The sequence below is a fragment of the Penicillium longicatenatum genome, assembly GCF_028827895.1.
Source record: "Penicillium longicatenatum strain IBT 33135 chromosome Unknown contig_2_segment0_segment0, whole genome shotgun sequence".
NCBI classification, from domain to species: Eukaryota; Fungi; Ascomycota; class Eurotiomycetes; order Eurotiales; family Aspergillaceae; genus Penicillium; species Penicillium longicatenatum.
The window spans coordinates 373,820-390,682 of record NW_026643120.1 but is presented as its reverse complement, the minus strand read 5'-3'; the positions used below and the strand labels follow the sequence as shown (position 1 = coordinate 390,682).

At 48.3% G+C, this 16,863-nt stretch overlaps 7 protein-coding genes across 7 annotated transcripts; 3 read left to right on the top strand and 4 right to left on the bottom strand.

The window, feature by feature from the left end:
* Nucleotides 1-344: 344 nt before the first annotated feature.
* On the top strand, nt 345-1,271 carry N7484_002668 (uncharacterized protein; the record flags this gene model as incomplete). The annotated part of the gene is made up of 1 exon (XM_057113088.1): nt 345-1,271. The coding sequence occupies one exon, from the start codon at nt 345-347 to the stop codon at nt 1,269-1,271; it is 927 nt and encodes a 308-aa protein (XP_056973228.1).
* Nucleotides 1,272-1,527: 256 nt separating this feature from the next.
* Nucleotides 1,528-3,420, bottom strand: N7484_002667 (uncharacterized protein; the record flags this gene model as incomplete). Its single annotated transcript, XM_057113087.1, has 8 exons — nt 1,528-1,804; nt 1,851-1,919; nt 1,970-1,978; nt 2,034-2,471; nt 2,525-2,674; nt 2,728-2,925; nt 2,985-3,157; nt 3,208-3,420. The coding sequence occupies 8 exons, from the start codon at nt 3,418-3,420 to the stop codon at nt 1,528-1,530; spliced, it is 1,527 nt and encodes a 508-aa protein (XP_056973227.1).
* Nucleotides 3,421-3,863: 443 nt separating this feature from the next.
* On the top strand, nt 3,864-5,281 carry N7484_002666 (TauD/TfdA dioxygenase family protein; the record flags this gene model as incomplete). The annotated part of the gene is made up of 7 exons (XM_057113086.1): nt 3,864-3,915; nt 3,971-4,131; nt 4,191-4,312; nt 4,359-4,445; nt 4,510-4,570; nt 4,630-4,716; nt 4,772-5,281. The coding sequence occupies 7 exons, from the start codon at nt 3,864-3,866 to the stop codon at nt 5,279-5,281; spliced, it is 1,080 nt and encodes a 359-aa protein (XP_056973226.1).
* Nucleotides 5,282-5,334: 53 nt separating this feature from the next.
* Nucleotides 5,335-8,990, bottom strand: N7484_002665 (Aldolase-type TIM barrel; the record flags this gene model as incomplete). Its single annotated transcript, XM_057113085.1, has 11 exons — nt 5,335-5,597; nt 5,649-7,451; nt 7,635-7,699; nt 7,759-7,796; nt 7,854-7,964; nt 8,019-8,202; nt 8,254-8,358; nt 8,408-8,667; nt 8,727-8,788; nt 8,841-8,870; nt 8,924-8,990. 11 exons carry the CDS (start codon nt 8,988-8,990, stop codon nt 5,335-5,337), a joined length of 2,988 nt encoding a protein of 995 aa, XP_056973225.1.
* A 467-nt stretch (nt 8,991-9,457) lies between these two features.
* On the bottom strand, nt 9,458-11,362 carry N7484_002664 (uncharacterized protein; the record flags this gene model as incomplete). The annotated part of the gene is made up of 8 exons (XM_057113084.1): nt 9,458-9,664; nt 9,715-9,840; nt 9,896-10,001; nt 10,053-10,274; nt 10,327-10,497; nt 10,557-11,035; nt 11,101-11,180; nt 11,230-11,362. The coding sequence occupies 8 exons, from the start codon at nt 11,360-11,362 to the stop codon at nt 9,458-9,460; spliced, it is 1,524 nt and encodes a 507-aa protein (XP_056973224.1).
* Nucleotides 11,363-11,854: 492 nt separating this feature from the next.
* On the top strand, nt 11,855-13,188 carry N7484_002663 (TauD/TfdA dioxygenase family protein; the record flags this gene model as incomplete). The annotated part of the gene is made up of 5 exons (XM_057113083.1): nt 11,855-11,936; nt 11,999-12,368; nt 12,426-12,766; nt 12,825-13,091; nt 13,160-13,188. 5 exons carry the CDS (start codon nt 11,855-11,857, stop codon nt 13,186-13,188), a joined length of 1,089 nt encoding a protein of 362 aa, XP_056973223.1.
* Nucleotides 13,189-13,409: 221 nt separating this feature from the next.
* On the bottom strand, nt 13,410-16,426 carry agdC (putative alpha-glucosidase; the record flags this gene model as incomplete). The annotated part of the gene is made up of 7 exons (XM_057113082.1): nt 13,410-14,373; nt 14,427-14,535; nt 14,595-15,083; nt 15,130-15,201; nt 15,252-15,495; nt 15,545-16,152; nt 16,213-16,426. 7 exons carry the CDS (start codon nt 16,424-16,426, stop codon nt 13,410-13,412), a joined length of 2,700 nt encoding a protein of 899 aa, XP_056973222.1.
* Nucleotides 16,427-16,863: the final 437 nt, after the last annotated feature.

Sequence of the window (16,863 nt, the reverse complement as noted above, 5' to 3'; positions counted from 1 at the left end):
TGGTTTGCCGTGGAGTTCCCCATGGTAACTGGGGCATAATCTTCTACGCCAAGTGGCTGAAGGATCCGTGCGACTAAAATATGCATAAGCCTACTAATCAATAAGGAGCTCCTTCACCGACTCTCCTCAAGACTCTATGGGAACCGTTTGTCTAGTGCAAGGTAAAAGATTAAGCAGCCTCGATGAGAATCTGTGCTAGGCCGCTACTGAGCCTGCAGCGCGCAGCCAAGGCACCTGTGATTGGCGCATGCGACCTGCAGCATTAATATTGTTTATGCTTTACCCAACTAGACGTGTATAACAGCCACAAGGCCCCCTTGATTTCCACCTCATACAACCGTTCAATGGCGTGCATGCCCCAGACCCTGATCGATCCTGTTCGGGAATCGATCTCTCAGGTGGATGCAGACACATGGCTCATCGGACCCCTTCTCCTGCATCGCTCAAAGGGACCATGTGACACCTCCACCTGGTACGATCGAGACGATACTGCCAGTTATACCGTTACCACCGCACCTACCCCCAGGCCTGCGAGCGTACCGTTACCGGCAGATGACCCGAACATAAAATTAGTATACGATGCCGGGGATTGTTCTGCAGTCTGGTCTATAGGACATAGTGCATTCTGCAAAGTCAAACTAAGCGTGCCGGGGACCACAGCCGAAGCTACGACATTAGATTTTGTGCGCAGACAGCAGCCCAGTTTCAATATCCCTACCATCCTACACAAAACAGAATATGAGGACCGATATTATTTGTTTCTTAGAAGAGTTCCTGGTCGAACCCTATCAGACGCATGGTCCACTCTCGATGAGAATTGGAAAAATTATTACATGAGCGCTATAGTGGATGTGTGCAAGTTTCTTGAATGTCGGGAAGGGGATAACCTTTGTGGTGTGGATGGAAACAATGTGCTCGAGCGGTATCTGGTTAAACGCGGAGCCGAGGAAGATTTTTCTCCCCATAACCTCCGCCAAGGATGTGAGATTATGGGCATGGATTGCTCGAAATTTGTATTCTATCACGCTGACCTTGGGCCTGGGAATATTATTGTTGAAGATATCCCCGAGACTGGTGTTATTGGTATCATTGATTGGGAGATTGCGGGCTTTTTCCCTCGAGGATGGATTCGGACCAAATTTCGAATGAGTAGTGGAATGGATCTGCCTGATTCTGGAAAACCACTTGAATGGAGGTCCGGTGTCCAAAAGTTACTTGGAATACATGGATATGAAGAGTATGCAACTGAATTTCAGGCGTGGTGGTTCTAGATCAGGTATTTTGTTCAATCGATGCTCTTCCTTACATCAGCACTCCACTTGATGCCTCACACGCGAGCTCACCGATGTCTTGCCCGACGTAGTCATTTCACTCTGATGGACAGTATTGACAAAGGCATGTGAGTTGCAAGGGGTTATGCACCTTCGATCTTGGTCATATAAATCTACACTTTCCCGATAGACAGAGGATAGAGCCTTATCGACCATATTTCCCATGGTCATTTCTATTGATAACTAGTTGAAAGTCTCAGGTAGTATATTTGAAACCCACATTCTCCTTATCCGTCATATCCAACCAGTCATGGTCGGCAGCCATGCGACCTTCGATGGCGTCTGCGCGCTTCTGGTTGCTGAAATGACAGACCAGGCCATACGCTGTAATAGAACACATCGCAACGATATAACAGACAATCATCGCCACAGTGCCGCCGGTATATTCCGGGGCTTGATCTGCTCGGAATGTTTGGGGCCCAATGATGTTTCCGGTGGCCCACGCAATGTAGAACCAGGCATACAGTGTAATCCTAAATATGTTAGACAGACACTGATATTTTGCAGGGAGTTTCTCACTTCTTTGTATGACCTGCAACGTTAGCTTGGTATACCGAGACCAGTGTGACGTAGGGAGCCCAGTATGTACTTGGGGAAGTTAGCAATCATGATGCGCTCTGGGGATTATTTTGACCAACTATAAGATGCTGTGAAGAGCCAAAGTCAGTATAGGCAGACATTGTAATCTATTAGGGAACTCACTATAGCCCAACGAGCTGACCAGCAAGGTTCGTCCGCGGCAACGCATAACACAGCACAGCCCCAAAAAGAGGCAGAAGAATAGAGACCGTCACAATAGCAGTACGATACCGTCTTGTAGTAGCAGCCAAATAAGAGAGACCGATTCCGGAAAGAGTACTCATGGCACCAGGAGGCATAGCGAGAAGCGAGGTCTGAAGGGAATCAAAGCCAAGGCCCGAGATGATGAGGGTGTTGAACGTTGTCAGCCCGCCATTTGGCACCTGCAAAGCAGCAATGGCTATCCAGATCAGCCATGTCTTGATGTCAAAGATAGCTTCCCAGACTTGGTCCATCTTGAAGGTCTTTGACTCGATACCGGTATTATCGGCTGCTTTGCGCTGAATGACGATGTATTTTTCCCGGGGGCTAAGGAACCTGGCTTCCAGCGGGTTGTTTGGCCTATTCGATCTTGTCAGTTTCATGTCATTATGTTTTCAACGTTGGTATCGTACAGCACAAAATACACCACGACGGACGTGACGATCGTGAGAGCTCCAACTAAAAGGAAAATAATCTTCCATGTCTCGAATGGCCCATTGTAATACCCAACGACCCAAGCGACAAAGCCATTGATTATCGGAGCGACCACATTAAGAATGATGCTGCAGATTCACGTCAGTCTATGGGTGTTACTGGCGGGTGATGAGTCGGGTACCTGTTTCTCTTTGGCTGTTCTTCAGGCCGATACCACATCGAGACAACCAATGTGACAGCTGGGATCAACAGTGATTCACAGCCACCCAAAAGAAACCTACACGCAAAAAGGCCTCTAAAACTGGTGCATGCTGCCATACACATTTCAAGGATGCCCCAGCAAAGGACATTGAAAGCGAAGAACGGCACCGCAGGGACCCTAGTAAGTTAGATATGCGTGCGCGCTGAAGTGTTCGAATTAAATCATAGGCGTCTCACTTTTGCAGACAATAGGCCAAAGGGCCCATGAATACTAGTCCACCAAAAAATGGGGCTGATCCAATCCATGAATACTGATTCCCGGTAAGATGAAGATCCGTCTTGATGTTGTAAATGGCAGCCGCTGAAATAGCAGTTTTATCAAGCCCCGATAGAGTCGCACAAACGAATAGCTATTCCATGTTGGTAAAAGACATTCCCGATGACAACCAGGGGCTCTCACAGTGGGAATCAGTCTCCAATCAATTCGACGGATCAATTTCCTTTCTTCCTCAACAGACCAATGTTCTCCATCCATTTGATCCGCGTAGTCGCTAATGATCTGTGCAGCAATGTCCACATCTTTGTTTCGCCCGGCCTTAATGGCTTCCACAGCTGCCTCGGCTGTGACGCTGCCTCCCTTTGGCTCATCGTTGGTGACCTGGTCAACAGCCATCTTTTGATTCTGGACTGCGTTTTGCTCAGATGTACAGTTTGGATTTATCCCTTGAAGACCATAAGGTTGCTCATGGTATATGCATTATTCGCCTTACCCTTTGTATTTCGGCTACCAGTAGCCTATTTCCCGATAGGCTTATCGCTCCCAACGGCATCAAGCCCACGATCTCGGCCAACCTCCAGTGATAGCCTGTGGGCCCCTTATCAACCATCGTGATAACGAGTGGGGGTGCAGGTGGGGCTGGTTTTGAGTTGCCCGCGCGGGCAAGCATCCCATCGGCGGCCATCCACACGATAATGGATGAGACCATTCATTAGAGGCAAGAAATGAGCAAAATCTGGTACCATGGTTGTGGTTTTAAAAACATCGCGCCCGAGGTGCCTTTCAGAATTGAAGTCATTGAACAAAGCGGCCTCTGAGTTTCCAATTGCATCGCCAAGATGGTGTCCGAAAAAGTCGAAGAGAAGAGACCACTCTACCCTGACTACCTGCGTAAGATTTTTATGTCCCCAAATACGGGTGTTTCATGGACTAACACAAAGTATAGCCTTCTATGACCCGCTCGAAAAGGTCGAGATGGTCGGCCCGTTCGAGCACGATGACCCGGGTCATAGAGCCGACCCATCATTTCCGAATCTTTTGGAGAAGGCGACTAACGTTGTGGAATTGAGCCCTCATTGTGGAACGGAGCTGCAGGGAGTTCAGCTTGTGAGACCTTCTGCCCCTTATATCCTCACCCTCCAAGAATAAGACTAATGCCGATCAAGTCGGAGCTTTCAACCCAAAGTTTAGATGAACTGGCCCTCATGGTGGCAGAGCGTGGATGTCTAGTTTTCAGAGACCAGGATTTCACCAATTTGGGCTTTGAGAAGCAGAAGAAGATTGCCTCGTGAGTTTAGTGTGTCCAATGGATGAAGATTTTCTCACAGTCTTAGTCACTTTGGTCCTCTTCATAAGCATGGATGGATGCCTCATCCTAAACATGGTCCTGAGGAATTTGTCATCGTGTATGATTCCAAGGAGTAAGTCCACATTTGAATCTGGAGTTTCTGCTCTGTATCTGACACATGGTGTTCTACCAAATAGTGACCTGCGAATTCGCAAATCCTGGGCAAGGAAAAGCCCAGTTCAGTTCCATGTCGACCAGGTAGGACTCGATACCAAAGATTCGAATGCGAAAAAAAAGCTCACAGGCCTTTTCAATAGTCTCCCGAGTCGCAGCCTCCCGGCGCAACATTCTTCTGCATGCTCGAGTCCCCTCCAGGAGCAGGAGGCGACACGATTATTTCTAACGTGGGTCGCGCTAACGGAAGCAAGCAAGTTTCAATAGCTGAAGAACTTCCTCTAGATGACCCGTGCCTTCGAGCGCCTTTCCCCTTCATTCCGTAAGCGACTCGAAGGCCTCAAGGCCGTCCACACCACAGCAAACCCAATCATGCGCGAAATCCGCGACAACGGCCCAGATTCTGTTCTCCGTCGGCCCATTACTCGAGCCATCCACCCAGTAGTAGTCGTACACCCCGTCACCAAGAAGAAAGCGCTATTTGTCAACTCTTCTTATACCCAGAGTATCGTTGGCTGGGACGAGGAAGAGTCAGACTACATGCTGAAGTTCTTGTTTGACCACATCAATCGCGGGCATGATTTCTGCTGTCGCGTGCGATATGAGCCCGGTACAGTGGTCATCTGGGACCAGAGAGTAACGCAGCACTCGCAGACTTTGGATTACTCAGCTGGATCTCGGAGACATGCTTTTCGGTTGACTCCCTTGGCTAATGTGCCGATTCCGAGTTTGATTGAAGATGATGATGGGGAGTGTGCCAAGGATGAAGGAAGGATGATGCTTAATCTCTGCTAGGAATGTCGAATGTTTGTAAATGTTCGTGAATATTGAGATTACTGTCTATAATACTACACTGTCCCGTTCCCCATCAGTGTCTCTACCTTGATGAATCCGAGATTTGTCAAGCCTTTGACCCCTGCTGCGCCATTTGCCGAGATACGAGTTGCCCAGCGCCATCTCCGAATCCAATTTTGAAGTTCGGTATGCTCTGCGTCGAATGAGTACTTTAAAACCTCGGGCCTTTGTTCACCCTCAGCCTGGTTGGAGGGTGAGACGATTTGTAGAAGATGCACCATAAAGGAACCAGCGATGGCAAAATTAGGTCGACTCCCTGATTATCTTGTCAGATCGAAAACTCTGGCTACTGGATAGAAACACTCACAACTATGCCAGAATGCATTCCACTGAGCCCCCGTAAGCTTTTCGACGAACTCAACAAACTCCTTTACACACAACAACGCCCCTTTGACAACTGCTTTGGCGCCCTCGTAGGTCACATCTGCCTCCTCTTGGTTTATTTTGATAAGTGTCGGCCATTGATCCAATGGTCGTAACAAAGCGCGTAGGAGAGTCACATGCGTGACTATGTATGAAAGATAAAGTGAGCCATTTCCATTGAGGTCTTCAGCAGAAAAAGCATTAGGCGTTGGACTCAGATTATCTGGCAAATTATCTCGCCAGTCTTTAAGCCTCACGCGCATTGGCCGTGCTAAGTCCAAGGAGTATTGGAGGTCATTGGATGTTTTTCCAATCGCCTTTACCGAGTAAAATGATCGTTGAATATCCGATAATATTGTGGATAGTGTTGACAGATGATGTATATGACTCTGTGTATCCGGGGAGTCTGACAATGTATCTTGTATATCCTCCTGCTTGAGCATGGATACATCGTAATCATCATCACCCAAGTGGCTGGGCATTCCTCGTGCTAGGGCAACCCACTTTTCCATGGCATAGAGACCCCACCAGAGTCGACGCCGAAGCCTTTTCTCCCATGGCGGAATAGAGGTCCATGATCCTGCATCTCTATGAAGCCCGACGGTTTGAGCAATGGCCAGGGATGTCGACATAAGTGACCATGCAAAAGCGGTATCTGAGAGATACATGTTCGTTGGAAGTCGCTGTTGAAGGAGAAGACAGGCTTGAAGCGTTGCGAGAGAAGGTGCGTGAAGTTCTTCCGATACGCAAATCCAGCAAAGACGATATAACTGCTCACTAGAGGGAGGGTTTAAAAGTAATGTATAGAGACTATCGTCATACATGATGAATTGCAGCGAGGTGGCGCAGATGGCTGATAATAATGCTAATGGCATTTTACTCAGCTCGGGTGGTGATGATGGGATTTGATGACTGGATAGAATCGGAAAGTAGGGGTCGACATAGCGTGAATACAGCTTGATGAGATGCCATGCTTCAGTGGGATTCATCATAGCCCATAGGCGAGGCCATGCATTATCTGTAAGCTGTGGATCAAGTTTTGGCTCCGCCTTCTTTAGGAGAGAATGGTCGGTGATACCAAAAACAGTAGGAGGGGAGAGATCGATTGTTTTCCTCTTTTTCTGACATGAGGTGTCCATAATTCGATATTTCAAACCATTCACTTTTGGTATTGAGATATTCTGGTCGTTGTAGGGTTGGTGGCTTAAAATATGGATATCGGAAACTCCTGTTGGCCCAATATAGAAACTGAATGCCCCTGGAATATCTTCAAGGGAATCTACTTGATCAGGCGAACCACTGGATGCTAGTCGTTCTTGACCCGGGGGAGATCCTCCCAGGCTGAATGAGACGCTGTTTTGCGAGTCGAGCCTTGCCGTGCCATCCTGGCTGAGAGATGAGTGGCTTGTCTGTGGGCTTCTTGATTCCACCTCTACAATAGCACGCAGAAGACCCTCCTCTGGCGACAAAGCTTCCTCACTCTGTCCATCTCTCGGTCGGCTCTCGAGAAGATGCAGCCACTTGTCGGGATGCTCGCAAGTCCCAAGTGTTTCGGTTTGTTCACATAGTCTAGCCCTCTTTCGCGGTCCTGGGCCCTCTTGAAACGTGCATTGTTGATCTTTGCCAGTACATCGATGGCATGGCGGGCCATTGGGCATGTCACAGGTGACTTTACGTCTGCGACAAGCGTCACAAGGTCGACATTTTCGGGACTTGTACAATCGACCATTCAGAACCGGAGCAGAAACTGAAAATTCCATTTTTAAACCCAAAAATTCAAGTTGGGAACATGGTGAAGGGAAAGAAGAAAGGATGAACAACGGGGTCTTATCTCCAGCACAGACGCTTATCAGAGTCAAGCGGGGGCGCATCTCCAACGTTCTCATTCGTAACCTCAGACTCAGATCTCGCCTATATTGACCTTTGTTACTGCCTTCTTCCTTCACAGTGTGGCCTCTAAATCCAATAATGCTTTCAGATGCGGACTTGATAAAGCTGCGTTCGCCACGTTGTCGTCCATCGGCAACAGTGGCAGCCGGGGTCTATCTCCGTACCCAAAGCGACGATGCAACAACTTCTTCATCCCCGCAATCTGCAAATCTTAGCAAAGGGACGCAAAAGTATCAAATTGTATTTGAGGCTCACTCACTCCAATCTTGAGTGCCACTCCGTCTGCAAGAGCAATCAAGTTCTGTAACTCAGCTGCTTCTTTGCTGGACTCCTTGTCTTGGCACAGAGTCCACAGTCTTACGCAGGATTTCTGACCACTTATCAGTTATTTACTTATTTCATCTAAATCATTGCAGGCTCTTACCGGCGCTATGTTTGGCAAGCCACTGATCGCGCCCGCTGAACCCACCGAGATGGATGGTAGCAAGAAGTCAATAAAACCATCGATAGCCCGAAAGGGGAACGTTGACGACCGAGGCAAAGCGTTTTGGAATTCTGGTCTCGAAACCTGAGCCATGATGCGAGTCAATTTTCCCACATTGGCGCATCTGCAAAGCTATGTTAGCCAAAGCGATTTGACGTAAAGGACGAGAACCAACGTCAGTTTCACGCCGCAAACATTAGCGGAGGACTTGATTATCTGCACTATTAGATCGCTGTCCATGTCAATTCCTCCCGACACGGCAGGGAAATTGTAGATGATGCTGCATGGTGTTAGGAATCTGTCATTTTGAGGACGGGGGCAGCACAGACACTGGCAAGGGCGATGCCTCTGCGATATCCACGAAAAATCTCTTGATTGCGGTGGGATCTGCCAAAAGGGCTCCGGCATAGTACCCTGGAGGTATAACCATCACATAATCCGCGCCAGCTTCTGCAGCATCTTTGCAAAGTTGAATAGACTCGCGGGTGCTAGCTCCTCCAGCGCCTGCGACAATTGGAATGTCCTGCAGATTTATCTCATCTAGAGAGGCACGAGCAAGTCGTATGAGCGTCTTCTTCTCTTCGCGGTTCTGGAATTTGATAATCCATTAATTTTGGAGATTCGTTGTCCTGGAAGAATGATGCTTACCAGATGAATAGCCTCGCCCATAGAACCGGACACTACTGGGATAGTCCTGGCATTCGCAATGACTTCCAACCTCGTTAATAATTGAAACAGCTCTATAAGTTTCCATGCTCATACACTTCACATGTCTCTGGAAAGCATGGGTATCTTTACGTCACATTAGCTACACTATAATATCATTTCTACCATGTCGATCTCACCAATATCCTCGTTTTCGCCGAAGAAACACGGCAAAGGCGTGTAGATTCCCATAGGTAGTGGTCGCATATTTGGTGGCTGATATTCGAAGGGGTGTGGCAAAGTATCTGTTGAGTCTTCAGCCAAGGAGAAAGGTGAATCTATAATTTTCTCTTCGCCCCTTTTTGACATTGAACTTAGGCATTTTCTGATTCTGGTATCTAGAGACAGCCGATAAACGTGAAGAAAAGATAGGACGCTTGGGCGGCGCGGCAGATGTTATCAAATCGATAGCGACATGCCGCAAGACAGCTTTATCTATGTGGGTACCTTCATCTAATTCTAATCAGCTCTACAGTACGTTTGCGTTGTGGGTCCTGGTTTAGAATGCAGATTAAATCCTTATGATACATGTTAGAGAAAAAAAAATAGCCACTCATGGATATCCTGAGTTTCAGTTGCTAAAGTTTTCCGTTTTACGTATGCAGAATAGCCTCTATAGAATAATGTTGTGGCAGGTTTCAAATGTTTAAACAAATCATCATCTAGAATGAATGTTACAGTACAAATCGGAACAACGGACTATCCTCTCCCATCTCTCCTAGCTCCTCGGTGGTGTATGTTCGCTCGATTTCACCAACATCCAATCCATCCCGTCGCTGGTTTTCCTTGCGCAATAAATACCAGTGTACAGTAGCGGGGATCATTGCGCCAAGCACAGTTGCACCGACCGAGAAACCAAATCCGAGGGAGTAAGTAGGCGCCTACGAGATGTTAGCCGGGCTCTTGAGTTTAGGGCTTTGAATCAACTGACCTCGCTCGAAACGTAGATATTCGATCCAATACTTCCACCGCCGACACTGCCGAAGAGCATCAGAAGACCAATAGCAGCGGCTCTTTTCGAAGGATTCGTGATGTTCGAACTTGTCCATGCGCCGACCTGCATTTGATGGTCAGTTGAGGTTTCAAACTCGAATTACGAAAGCAGTATTTACCATCGGAGCCTGGGCCGCGTATCCAGCCGCAGCCAAGAAGATAGCAAAGTAGCTCACGCCGGGGAGAGAAGGGTAGTGAACTGTGATCCACAAGATTATGATACCACTAGATTATTTAATTTAGCATCATTCTCCATCTGGGTAGACATTGACTTACATCAGACCCAGAGTATAGGCGCCCATGATGCACAGATAACGTTGCTGTTTTTGATCGCTGATGTATCCAACAGCAACGCAAACGCATGTGGCGAATATGTACGGAGGCGTGGTCAGGGCCTGCGCTTTCACCGCAGTATACCCCAAGTTTGCGACCATAGTGGGCAAAGTGTAAGACAAGGAGTACGTAGGCACGGAACCACCCCACCAGAATAGCATCATCCTTGAGGGCAATTAGCTATAAGCGGCGAAACCAAACTTCAGACTGAACTTACATGAAATAAGTTTTCCGATCTTTTGCAGCCGAGATCACATCACTCCAGCGGAAAGTATAAGTCGAAGACACCGGGCCATTGGCAAACTTGACACGGAGAGAAGCGTATTCAAGTTCTTCATCAGTAAGCCATTTGGTACTCTTGCCTGCTTGATATTGATGCGGGAAGGCGCTGGTAATTTCCGATTAGTCTGCATTCTGACGAAGGCAATGCGGAGTTGGATGTCTCACGGCAAGCATAGCAGGCATAAAAGCCCTGCGAAGATGGTGATGCATCCTTCAATGAGGAAGAGCCATCTCCAAGCTCTCCAGCCAAGATTTCCATCAAGAGACCCGACCCCGTAGGCGATGACACCACCAAATGCACCCGCGGTAGTGTTCGCACCGTAGAAAATGGCCATGCGCGTGCCGATCTCCTTCGGTGTATACCACATTGAGAGGATGAAGTAGGCCCCTGGGTAGAGTCCAGCCTCGGCAATGCCTAGCATCAAACGAATAACAATGAAGCCAGCATAAGAGCTTGCTTGCGAGGTGAGAGTTGTGATGAGTCCCCATGCACACACAATGAAAGGAAACCATATCTTGGGTCCAACTCTTCGCAGCATGATATTTGATACAGGCTCGGCGAGTCCGTAGGTGAAAAAGAAGTACATAAGGGCCAAGTTATACTGGGTACCACTCATGCCAAGGTCCTCCAAGAGGCCGAAAAGCTACGTATGGAAGTTTTTAGTCTTGATCTTTGGAAATAACTTAAAAAAGTCAAGAATAAGCTAACCTTGGCATTACCTGCATTAGATTTATCGAGCGAACACATCAAATATAGAACACTCAGTGTTGGAAGTAGGCGTAAGTCCACTAAAATCAAAGTGAGCAATGGAATATATGATGCGTGCACGAGTCTTACATTTCCTGAGTAGTTTCTTCTTGGAAGCTCCGCTGAACACATTGTCAAGGTAAAGGAAGCGTTCGTACTCCGCTGCCGCGTTTCCATCGGACACGGTAGCTACTGCGTCGCCTTTCTTCTCCGCATCAGTCATGGAAGATGGTGACGAAGAATTTGGCAACTCCATAATAAGACGTCAGAATCAATTTGTATCTCAACTCTAAATCTCTCGGTAGCGAGGAAATGGGAGATTTAAGAGACTTTGAAATCTACTTGGCTATCTCTTCAGGCTCAGAGCTCGATATCTCCCAGAAGCCGACGAAGTAGGTGGTGGGTTGGATCTGGTGTGCACAAGTGCAGGCCTAGGCATGAAAGATAGAAGTCCACTGCAGCTATAGTAGACCAAAACAACCTTATCTCAAAGTGATTTCATTGGTCTCGATTCTTTGGCCGCGCTGATAAGGAAATCATGGGGTTTATCGGAGCTTCGCCGAGCTCGTCGAACGGCCAACCCTATCACTGGCGCTGTGGAATGCGATTTACCAGCGATTGATCATACAAGTTTCAGATGCCGGTTATATAAGATTGATAGACTTGGCTGGACCCTAAAATAGGCCAGACGGCGGTTATTTGAGTCGACGACAAAATGTCGAGCACAGCCTTTGCCCCAGGCACAGTCACACGAGAGAAGAACGAAAATGGCGACCCTCTGTATCCTGGTTACATGCGTCAGTCCCGCGAAAGCTTTCCAGAAAAACCGTGGAGTGAAGGCTAAGCTTTGGTTGAACAGCATTCTACGATCCTCTTGAGAAGGTAGAGGACATCGGTGCTTTCGAGCATTTCGACCCTGGTCACCGCGCTGATCCCAAGTTTCCCAATCTTCTGAAAAAAGCGACCAAAGTCTGGGACCTATCTCCTCATGTGGGGACTGAGGTTCATGGAGTTCAGCTCTCTCAACTCGACAGCGCCGGTTTGGATGAACTAGCCCTTCTTGCTGCGCAGCGAGGTGCCTTGGTATTTCGTGACCAAGACTTTGTGGATATCGGCTTCGAGGCACAAAAAAAACTTGTCAGTCATTTTGGTCCTTTGCACATTCACGGTTGGGCCCCTCATCCAGCTGCAGGATCCGAAGAACACATGATTATTTACGATCACAAGGAGTAAGGATGGTGACAACTTCACGAAGGCCAAACCAACATAAATAACACCCTTCCTAGTGATCTCCGGGTTCGCCAATCCTGGGCTGGTCGTAGCCCAGTTCAATGGCACACAGACCAGAGTCCCGAGCAGCAACCCCCTGGTACCACTTTTATTGCTATGCTCGAGTCCCCAACTACCGCTGGCGGAGACACTCTTGTGAGTTCCAGCGTGAGGGCATACAGCAGTCTCTCGCCTCGCTTCCGCAAGCGCCTTGAAGGTTTGACAGCCATTCACACAAACGATGACGGTGTCAGTCAGGAGCTTAAGCACGGTCAACAGGCCGTGATGCGGCGCGGTGTGCTTCGGGCTGAACACCCAGTTGTACTTGTTCATCCTGTTACGAAGCAGAAAGCCCTTTGTAAGTTTCTCTCCGGCATCCTCTCGCAATGTTGTCTTCTCTAACAATGATCTGTCAGACGTTAATCCAGTCTACACAAAAAGGATTGTCGGTTTTGACCAGGAAGAGTCAGACTGCATCCTCAAGTTCCTTTTCGATCACATTGCCAAGCGACAAGATTTCTCTTGCCGGATCCGTTATGAAGCTGGCACTGTGCTTGTGTGGGACCAGCGAGTCACCAATCACTCGCAGACTCTTGATTACCCTGTCGGAGATCGTAGACACGGTTTTAGATTGACTCCTCTGGCGAACAAACCAATCCCGGCTAAGATTGAAGAGGACGACGGTGAATGCTTAAGGGACGAGGCTCGGGTACAGTTGAACTTGTGTTGACTAACGGATAAACCAACAAAGGCTTCATGGTTATACCAAAGTCACAATGAACATTGGCATATGAGTTAAGAGAGATCCATTTTTTAGACGCTTTCAAGTAGCAACCTGCGCAGCTGAGTAAACAATCAATTACAGATAAATTGTGGCCTCATTATGATTCATAGTGTAGACTGCTCCCCCATTATCCCAGTGCAGCGCAAGCCGGAACAAAAAGCGAACCAGGGAATAGAATGAATCAAGATGCCAGAACTCAAAAGCCTGATAACATGCATCAAACATTGATATCAATGACTGTAGGACCAGTCAGCTCAATATGAACAGCTTTGGTCAAAGCCTGTCGACCAAAGCCGGATGAGACATCTTCAGGAACCTCAGATGCCTCGTTGCGTCGAGCATGACTATGTCCCTGACCAAGCACAGTCACAGACTCCACAATTGCGTTTTTGTGATACCCGAATTTACCACGGACATGCAACTGGCCGTTATCATACTCAAAGTCTACCACAGACGTAGCATCTGGCGAGATTGACTCGCCATCATCCAGATACAACTGTCCCTTAGCAGTACCGGCATCATTCGGCGCAATAACAATCTCAAAGCCACGACGACGAAGCTCGGTTGTGGTTTGCGCGCTCTTCGAGCGTAGAGGGAGGATGAATCCGCCGCGGATGTGGATCGGGATTTCAGTGATACCGATATTCGATAGCGTAATTGTTGCGCCGGAACCGGTGATTTTCTCACCAGTATACCAGTCGTAGAATAGGTCGTTGGGGAAGTAGGCATCGACGGATGTTTGGCCTTGGTCTTGAACAGGTGAGATTAGGATTGCATCGCCGTAAAAGAATTGAAGCTGGTTGTTGAATGTGTTCGGGTCGGCAGGGTACACATAGAAGAGTGGCTGGAGGAATGGCTCGCCTGTCTGTGTTTGGCGGTGGAAGGACGTGTACAAGTAATCCAGGAGTCGGTAGCGGATATCGATGATCTTGCGAGCGGCATCGGCTACTGAGGGCCAGCGGTAGAATTCCTGGGGTACGCTTCCTAGCTCGTTGTGGTTACGGTAGAAGGGATAGAATGCGCCAAGTGTGGCCCAGCGCGCGCAAAGCTCTTCACTCGTGTTACCACCGAAACCGCAGACGTCAGAACCGACCATGGGGATTTGGAAGATTGAAGCGAACTCTAGCATCTGTGCGATGGAGACGCGGTACTTGTCCCACTGGCTGAGGTTGTCACCGAGCCTGTAACAGATAGGTTAGATATTGAGGTTTGTAGGGCAATTCGGTATACTTACCAGTGGCCTACGTGTGCACCGGCACCAGCGAATGTGCTTCGTGTAATGACCAATGGCCGGACCTTGGGACGGCGTTGAAGCATGGCATTGCGAGATGCAGAGCTCATCACTGTACAGATTAGAATTAAGATTATGATTCGGAGTGTGACTGATAGGAGTGGAACTTACTGGTACCATAGAGGTTGTGGGTATCATATTCAGCATAACCCTTCCCGGCATGGACAAGATCGGTGTCGATAGTTTTGTTGCTAAGAGATCCTGCCGCATTGGCGATCTGATACTGAGGAGCGATCAGGTCACGGCCGGAGAGGCCAATCTTCTGGCCCTTCATAACTCGAGTCTCCGTATCAAGTGATCGCTTGGATGTAACGGATCTACCAGAACTTGGTTGGAAGTCCTTGGGGAAGCCAGGCAAAGGGCGAGGTGGAGAACGGGTTGCAGGCGCAGCGGGAGGAAGATTGTTTTGCTCTGCGTAGCTCTGCGGGTCTTTACATGGCCATGGACAGAAGTTGGAGGCTTCATTCATGTCAATCCACAGACCGTCAATGTTCACCCCGGTTTTTTCATCAAAGAAACGACGGAATTCACCGTTCCAATACGCTTGGGTATCAGGGTTGAACCAGTCGGGGTACACAGTCACGCCGGGCCAGACAGCACCTATGCCAGTTAGGTTCAATTACTCAATGACTTGGTGGAGATGTACCTTTGTAGAGAGTGTCCTGATCACGGTAGAGGAAGACACTACGCTCATTTCCTCGGTTGAAGGCACCATTATCTGCCAAAGATGTTAGGGGCTGGCTTTTAGGTTTATCGAAATATACGCACCGCTATCACTGATAGCTGGATCAACCATCACAATGTAATGTTGATTGTGTTTGTGGAGATAAGTCACCAGCTCGGTCATCTTCTCCAGTGGGAATCGCAAGGGATCCAGAGTGAAAACCCGACGTGCGTCCATGTAGTCAATGTCTGTCCACATAGTCTCCAGGGGAATGTGCGCGCGACTGTAATTGTAAACAACTTCAGCTACCTCATACGCGTCCTGGTATCCATATCGGCATTGATGAAACTAGAGCACGTTAGTTTAGAAGTCCCGCAAAGTCATCAGATGAACTTACACCGAAGGACCAATAGCTTTGCATAGCAGGGAGACCGACAACCTCCGAGTACTGCATACTCACATCCTTGGGGGTCGGGCCGGCTAAGAAGTAGAAGTCCAAGACACCACCAAGAGTATTGTATTCCAAGAACTGTCTACCATCGTGAGACTTGTCGACCTTGACGTCCATTCCGTTGGAGTTCAGGAAAAATACGCCGTGAGTGCCTGAATCTCCTCGGTGGTCCACGTAGATAGGGTGATTGCCATACAAATTACTGTTTGCAGGAATGCCATAGGCATCCCGACTCCATAGGGTACGAGTGTAGTTTGTGGTTGGCATACGCAAGGAATCAGAATGTTCACCCATACCATAGAGATTTGGGTCATCTGGAAGCCAGGTGCGGAGGTTCAGATACTGGGTCTCAAAGACGACGTTGGTATCAGTTGTGTCAAACAAGACCTCGTCACCACGCAGGACCCTGAAGCTAAATGGTTCAGGCTGGTAATCAAAGCGGAGGACAGAAGCATCACGGTGAGTGCTTGAAGCAGTGGGTCGAGGCAGCACAGACTCGGGAACTTGGTAGACCTCTTGATCCGCGTCTTGAATAATAACATGAAGGCGGTTATCTAATGGCCTCACTGATTAGTGGCGATGTTTTTGAAATAAAGAAACACGTGAAGACTCACTGGTCTGATATTCCACCAGCAGGGTGAGGTTTACCAGGTCAGAACCATACAAGTTACAGGCATCACCAGCCAGAACCAAATCCGCCATAAGCGAGTTATCATGTTCTTTAATGTTGATGGCTTTGTAGCCAGGGCACTGATCAGGCCCATCAGTACGAGGTCTGATGACTGCAGCGCCCACGAGGGGCACCAAAAATAAGAGTAATCCCCGCATGTTGAGAACTCAACTGAGAAAACGTTGAGTACACAGCAGGGGGGAAAGGAATGTGAAATAATTGAGGGAATCAGCGCTCTTATGAGGAACTAGAAGAGGAAAGTGAACAAGGATGAGGGGAGGTAAGATGATGAGGGGGAGGTAAGGAGGTCAGGAGGCTCGAGTGGCAAGATATGTAATATGTCCGATGTTTATGCGCGATGGGAATAGTGAGAGATAATTCAAGTGGTTAGCCTAAAGTCGCAAAGGTTCTATGGGCATTGTTTGTATGATCCGGTTCAACAATTCATCTGCTGCGGAGACGCGGGCAATTACCGGCCTGCTGGTCTTGGCTGATCGGCAGATTCATGGCAAATGCAACCCTACGTCGTCTTGACGTCCCCATTTGGATCCAACGAGCTAAGCACCGAAGAATATGTGGGGTTTACGCGGAGATT